General features: G+C 43.7%; 1 protein-coding gene across 1 annotated transcript; it reads left to right on the top strand.

The window, feature by feature from the left end:
- The first annotated feature begins 5891 nt into the window (after positions 1–5891).
- LOC138868598 (uncharacterized) lies at positions 5892–7155 on the top strand. Its single transcript, XM_070146160.1, has 2 exons — positions 5892–6288; positions 7019–7155. The coding sequence occupies exons 1-2, from the start codon at positions 5892–5894 to the stop codon at positions 7153–7155; spliced, it is 534 nt and encodes a 177-aa protein (XP_070002261.1).
- Positions 7156–8186: the final 1031 nt, after the last annotated feature.

The following is an 8186-nucleotide window of genomic DNA, read 5'->3' on the forward strand; positions in this document are numbered from 1 at the left end:
AACTATGAAGATCTGTGCATACATCCAGATGTGGAATTTCCAGAGGGGTACAAACCTCCTAAGTTCGAGATGTTTGATGGCACAGGTGATCCCAGGGTTCAGTTAAGGACCTATTGTGACAAGCTTGTCGGGGTCGAGAAAGATGAAAAGATCCGGATGAAGCTCTTTATGAGAAGCCTTACTGGGGATGCTTTGTCTTGGTATATCAGCCAGAATCCCAAGAAATGGGCTAATTGGGTAAACATGGCGTCAGATTTCATGGACCGGTTCAGATTCAACACAGAAAATGCACCCGATGTCTTTTACATTTAGAATCTCAAGAAGAAACCCACTGAAACTTTCCGCAAGTATGATACTCGTTGGAGGTCGGAAGCAACCAAGGTCAGACCTTCTCTGGACGAAGAACAGATGAATAAATTCTTCGTCAAGGCACATGATCCACAATATTATGAGAGGTTGATGGTCATCAAAAATCACAAATTCTCTGATATCATCAAACTCAGGGAAAGGATTGAGGAAGGGATGAATAGTGGGATGGTAACGAACTTCGAGGCACTGCAAGCCACAAATAAAACATTACAATCAGGCTACATATCAAATAAGAAAGGGGTTGGAACAGTAATGGTGGCTCAGGGCCCAAAATCTCCATTTGTATACCAAACACCTCCACCCACATACTAAATACCTCCACCCACCTATCAAACACCTCCACCCACATATCAAACACCTCTACCCACATATCAAACACCTCCACCCACATACCAAGCATCACCGCCTACATATTAGCCTTCATCTCTTAGATATTCCCAACCAGCCTCTGTCCATCACACCTACAACTCCCAACCATCCCACTTCCAAGCACCACTAGATCGCCAAAATTACCCAAGACCAAGACCCAACTTCGATCGCAAGCCACCCAGATAATACACCTCCATTGCCGAGCCCATCGACCAACTGTATGAAAGGTTGAAAGCTGCAAGCTACGTCACTCCTGTTCCTGCTGTGGCACTAGAAAATCTATCCAAATGGGTCAACTCGAACAAAACCTGTGCGTACCATTCCGGTATGAAAGGGCACGCCACTGCTGAGTGCCGAACATTGAATTATAAGATCCAGACGCTAATTGACAACAAGGTCATACAGGCAAAAGAAGTCGCACCTAATGTTCGTAACAATCCTCTCCTTGATCATAGAGGTGATGGTGTACATGTAATAGAGACAAATGAAGAATGGGACCCCAAGGGGTCGATCGGGCTTATTAAAGAAGGTGATGACTTTAAGGTTGCAGTCACACTTACTCCTATTGTGGTTCAGACTCAAGCACCAATCGATGTTAAGGTAACTACATCAGTTCTATTCGAGGTAGAAGTGGCTTCGCCCTCAGCCACCTCAGCTCCATTTGAAGTAGAAGTGGTCACACCTTTTGCTATGACGGTATCAACAACACCCCCATTCAACTCAAAAGCAACACCCTGGGATTATGTTGCTGAGGCTTGGCAAAAAGGGAAGACCAAGGTATAGGAATCTGACGCCGCACAAGGAATGACTAGAACTGGAAAAGTCTATATACCTAAACACCTGGGAGGTTTGAGTAAGGAAGCCACTCCTAGGCAGCCTATCATTGAGACTAGGCCAGATGACATGTGGAGGAAAGTGCAGGCAAAGGAATACTCTGTTGTTGACCATCTGAACAAAGTCCCTAATCAGAATTCAGAGGCATACAAGAATGCCTTGATGAAAGTACTGAGCGAGGCTTATGTACCCAATAACATCACCGGTGGAGAAATGGCCAACATGGTCGATCAAGTGTTGGAGAGCCATAAGATTATCTTCCACGAAGATGAGCTACTGCCCGAAGGTTCAAATCACAATCGAGCATTGCATATCACAATACAATTGGAAGACAAGTTCATTGCCAGGGTCCTAGTTGATGGAGGTTCGAGTCTAAATATTTGTCCATTGGATACTCTGAAAAGGTTGGACAAAGGTTTCCACGAAATACGGACATGAAGCATGAATGTGAAGGCTTTTGATGGGTCCTAGAGGGCCACAATCGAGGAAATCAACCTTTGCTTGCAGATGGGGCCAACTTGGTTGGACGTTGAATTCCAAGTGCTTGACATACTGGCCTCATACAATCTTCTGTTGGGCCGACCATGGATCCATGGCACTGGAGCCGTGCCTTCCACACTACATAAAGCTGTAAAATTTTAATGGAATCGTCAGGGGATAATCATTCATGGGGATGGGAGTAACCCCATCTACACTAGCCAAACCATCCTGGCCATTGGACATAGAAGAAGGCTGGGAGGGAAAACCTATCATCACATCGAACGGGTCAATGCCGTCGAGAAGGATAACTGGTGGAGTAACAAGATAGAAAGCATACTAGCATGGTCTGGATACGAACCCGGCAAAGAGTTGGAGAAGAACCTCCAGGGTATCACCAAGCTAATACAACTGAAAAATCATGGTACCACTTTTGGGCTCAGATACCAGTACACATGGCAAGAGTACAGGGAATGGTGCCTCCACGGCGTAGACTATATTACCGTCTTGAGCAACCGGTGCCACGTTTGGAACAAGCTTTTCACCAAGCTGACACAATATGTGGAACGATAGAAGAAGAAGCACTAGCTGGGTTGAAGAATTTGTTCTTGGAAGACGAGGACATGGATTGCGGTGCCATAATTGAGGAGGAGGAGGAAGAAGGCCTCACTATTCAGATTGTGACAAAGGGAGCGGTTCTCAGAAATTGGACCGCCATACCATTTGAGCCCGCCGAGTCCCTAGGTAGCTTGGCAGAATTTATAGCCGTTCTAGACATTTAAAATTTCTGGCAATTTTGTTTTAAGATTTCTTTGTTTCAAAATAAATGCTCGATCCACCGAGCCAAGCTTTGTTTGAATAATTTTGTCAGTTTTAATCAAATGCATTTGTCCTTTATCATTATTCATTACTATTTTTATACTTTTCCTTTCTACAATGTTATTATTACTTTTCCTGATGAACCAATGACTGTGACGTGTAATGGGGCAACGCAACATGAGAATAGTGATTCAGAGGAGGAAGATGAAATACCCGAGGGAATTGTCAGGGAGGTTGAGAATTTCGAGAATAAGCCTAAGTCCAACCTGGACGAAATAGAAGCAGTAAATTTGGGAGACACCGAGACCGTCAAGGAGACCCACATCAGCATTCACTTGTCACCGACAGAGAAGGAAGAGTACATTCGGTTCCTAAAAGAGCACGAGGACATTTTTGCATGGTTATATGATGACATGACCGGTTTGAGCACTTTCATAGTGGCTCACAAGTTGCCTACTAATCCCATGTGTCCGCTAGTCAAGTAGAAACTCAGGAAATTCAAACCAGACATGAGCCTGAAAATCAAGTATGAAGTTACCAAGCAGATCAAAGCCAAGGTTCTCAGGGTGGTTGAATATCCAACTTGGTTAGCTAACATTGTGCCAGTTCCGAAGAAGGACGGGAAGGTCAGAGTATATGTTGACTACCGGGAATTAAACAGAGCAAGTCCCAAGGATGACTTCCCATTGCCGAATATACATATCCTGATCGATAACTGCACCAAGCATGAACTCCAATCCTTTGTAGATTGCTTCGCGGGTTATCACAAGATTTGGATGGATGAAGAAGATGCAGAGAAGACAACTTTATTATATCATGGGGTGTATACTATTACAAGATGATGCCGTTCGGTTTGAAGAACGCTGGGTCCACTTACATGAGAGCCATGACAACCATCTTCCATGATATGATACACAAAGAAATAGAGGTGTATTATCAAATCCAAGAGGGCCGCAGATCACATAGCAGACTTGAGGAAGTTCTTCGACAGGATAAGGAGGTACAATTTGAAACTGAATCCCGCAAAGTGTGCATTCGGGGTTCCCGCAGGAAAGTTACTAGGGTTTATTGTGAGTCATCGAGGGATCGAACTGGATCTAACTAAAGTCAAGGCTAGTCAGGAGTTACCACCACCTAAGAGCAAAAAGGACGTAATGAGCTTCCTAGGGCGGCTCAACTACATCAGTCGATTCATAGCACAATCTATAGTCATATGTGAATCCATCTTCAAGATGCTAAGAAAGGATGCCGAAACAAGTTGGACCGAGGATTGTCAGAAAGCTTTTGACAAGATCAAGGAGTACCTGTCCACACCGCCAGTTCTAGTCCCACAAGAACTAGGACGACTTTTGCTACTTTATCTATCTGTATTGGATGGAGCCTTCGGATGTGTTTTGGGACAACATGACGAGACAGGAAGCAAGGAGCAAGCCATATATTACTTGAGTAAGGAGTTTACATCTTATAAAGCACAGTATTCTCTGCTCGAATGCACTTGCTGTGCTTTGACCTGGACAACCCAGAAATTGAGGCATTATTTTTGTGCCTACACTACATACCTCATATCCAGGATGGATCCCTTGAAGTACATATTTCAGAAACCCATGCCTACTGGGAAGTTGGCCAAATGGCAGATACTACTAAGCGAGTTCGAATCGTCTATGTAACTCAAAAGGCAGTCAAGGGACAAGCATTGGCAGATTACCTTGCTGAAAATTCGGTGGGAGGAGAATACAAACCCTTGAAAACTTATTTTCTTGATAAAGAATTATCATTCGTAGGGGAAGACATTACCGAAGCATACGACGGTTGGAGGATGTTCTTTGATAGAGCCGTAAATTTCAAAGGAATAGGCATTGGAGCAGTTTTGGTGTCGGAAATGGGTCAGCATTATCTGGTATCTGCTAAACTCAGATTTCCCTGCACTAACAACATGGCAGAATATGAAGCCTGCATACTAGGGCTCAACATGGTAGTCGACATGAACATTCAGGAGCTGTGGGTAATCGGTGATTCCGATTTGCTTGTGCACCAGGTATAAGGAGAGTGGGCCACCAAAACTTCCAAGATATTGCCATATCTACATCATGTGTAGAATTGAAAAGGAGGTTCATAAAGATAAAATTCTGACATGTGCCCAGAATTCAAAATGAATTTGCCGACGCATTAACCACTTTGTCATGCATGATACAACATCTAGATAAGAACTACATTGATCCCATTCCGGTAAGGATCCATAATCAGCTAGCTTACTATGCTCATGTTGATGAAGAAGTCGATGGAAAGCCTTGGTTCCATGACATCAAAGAATACTTATCAAAAGGAGAATACTCGGAGCATGCAAATCACACTTAGAAACGCACGCTCCAGAGATTGTCAAATCACTTCTTCCACTGTGGAGAGAACTGGTACACAAGAACTCCTGATTTGGGGTACCAAGGTGTGTCGACGCGAAGGAAGCTTCTAAGCTACTTGACGATGTGCATGCTAGGACCTGCGGTCCGCACATGAATGGCTTTATTCTAGGTAAGAAGATACTCAGGGCAGGTTACTTTTGGATGACCATGGAAATGGATTGCATTCAGTATGTCCACAAATGCTTTCAATGTCAAGTGCATGCCGATATGATAAAGGTGCCGCCGAATGAGCTCAATGCAACAAGCTCACCTTGGCCATTTTCCGCCTGGGAAATGGATTTTATTGGTCCGATTGAGCCTACTACTTCAAACGGAAACATGTTTATTCTGGTAGCCATTGATTACTTCACAAAATGGGTAGAAGCTACATCTTACAAAGCTGTAACCAAGAAAGTCATCGCAAATTTTGTCAAGGATCATATTATCTGCCAATTCGGAGTTCCTGAATCCATTATTACTAACAACACCGCCAATCTAAGTAGTGATCTGATGAAAGCTATATGTGAAACTTTCAAAATCAAGCACAAGAATTCTACAGCCTAAAGACCTCAGATGAATGGAGCCGTAGAAGACGCCAACAAAAACATTAAGAAGATACTAAGGAAAATGGTAGAAAACCACAAACAGTGGCATGAGAAGTTACCCTTTGCTGTGTTAGGGTACCGCACCACAATTCACACGTCAACCGGGGCAACTCCCTACATGTTGGTTTATGATACCGAAGCTGTCATCCCAGCCGAGGTGGAGATTCCTTCTTTAAGAGTCATACAGGAAGTTGAACTCATCGATGCGGAGTGGATACAGAGCCGCTATGAACAATTGGCCCTTATCGATGGAAAGAGGATGAATGCAGTATATCACGGCCAACTTTATCAGAACAGAATGTACAGAGCTTTCAACAAAAGAGTCAAACCAAGACGGTTCATACTAGGGCAGCTGGTACTGAAGAAAATCTTCCCATATCTAGATGAAACCAAAGGGAAATTCTCTCCCAATTGGCAAGGTCCGTACATGGTTTACAGAGTACTAATAGGAGGAGCACTCATACTTGTCGAAATGGACGGAGAAGTCTGGCCAATGGTGATCAATTCAGATGTAGTCAAAAGATACTATGCTTAGATACTTTACATTTCCTCATTTGATGTAATTGAACTATGTTTGACCTGATTCCCATTTAAGAGGGGATACGTAGGTAGCCTTATGAGTTCGGTCATATCATAATAAAATTTTCATTTCCCCCAAGATCAAAAACTGGGGCAGAATTTTGAGGAGGGTCCTTAAAATTCCGGAGCAAGTCCAGCCAACGCCAACACATATCAGACGGTCAGTAACCAGTTAAGAAACTGGGGCAAAATTTTGAGAAGGATTCTCAAAATTTCGGAGAAGGTTCGGCAAGATCCATTATCCGCAAATGGTCAAAGATCATCTACCAAACTAGGGCAGAATTTTGAGGAGGACCCTTAAAATTCCAATTAAAGATGGCTGCAATGCCTTTGAAATATGTCACAGTCACTAGGTCATCAAAAAATTACTTGATATATTAATACGTTTCCAAAACAACTCTATTTTTATCAGTAATTGCATATTTTCGAAAAAAAACTCTATTTCCATAATAGCCAGGTGTCACCCAGAGGAACTCGAAAGGCTTTCAGAACGGAGCAAAGCAAAGCCAGCCGACAGGAGCACGAGCTAACCTCCCCCTCAGAAAACGTACGATTTTTCTTTGAATGCAGGCACATTTGACATAATGGTAGCATTCGCGAAACATGTATACACAAAGATAATTCACTATCGATCAGGCCATCAGACATCGAATACATCTCCAGCTAAGAAATACACTACTCTTACCTACTATTCGCTCTTTGGATAGGACTAATCCTTATCCCCATATTTGCATGAGTCTAATCCTTGACTCCATATCTGCATGAGACTAATCCTTGCCTCCATACCTACATGAGGCTAATCCTTGTCTCCATATTTGCATGAGTCTAATCCCTGACTCCACGTTTGCATGAGGCTAATCCCTACCTCCCCATTTGCATGAGTCTAATCTCTGACTCCACATTTTCATGAGGCTAATCTTTGCCTCCATATCTTCATGAGGCTAATCCTTGCCTCCATACCTGCATGAGGCTAATCCTTGCCTCCATACCTACATGAGGCTAATCCTTGCCTCCATATTTGCATGTGTCTAATCCCTGACTCCACGTTTGTATGAGGCTAAGCCCTGCCTCCCCATTTGCATGAGTCTAATCCCTGACTCCACGTTTAAATAAGGCTAATCCTTGCCTCCTCATTTGCATGAGTCTAATCCCTGACTCCCTACTTGCATGAGTCTGATCCTTGACTCCCCATTTGCACGAGTCTAATCCTTGACTCCCTACTTGCCTGAGGCTAATCGTTGCCTCCATACAGTGCGTGAGGCTAATCCCTGCCTCCCTATTTGCATGAGTCTAATCTCTGACTCTACGTTTGCATGAGGCTAATCCTTGCCTCCATACTTGCATGAGTCTAATCTTTGACTCCATCAGGCTAATCGTTGCTTCCCTATTTGCATGAGTCTAAAACTTGACTCCATGAGGCCAATCCCTGCCTCCATACTTGCATGAGGCTAATCCCTGCCTCTCTACTCGCATGAGTCTAATCCTTGACTCTATAAGGCTAATCCCTGCCTCCATACTTGCATAAGGCTAATCCCTGCCTCCCTATTTGCATGAGTCTAATCCTTGACTCCATGAGGCTAATCCCTGCCTCCATACTTGCATGAGGCTAATCCCTGCTTCCCTACTTGCATGAGGCTAATCCTTGCCTCCTCAGTCGCATGGGACTAATCATTGTCCCTTTTCGCACAAATTTTGCTCTATTTCTAGCACTATCTATTCGCTCTTCTGGCGGGATAAG

This window comes from Nicotiana sylvestris, chromosome 5, assembly GCF_000393655.2.
Source record: "Nicotiana sylvestris chromosome 5, ASM39365v2, whole genome shotgun sequence".
NCBI lineage: Eukaryota > Viridiplantae > Streptophyta > Magnoliopsida > Solanales > Solanaceae > Nicotiana > Nicotiana sylvestris.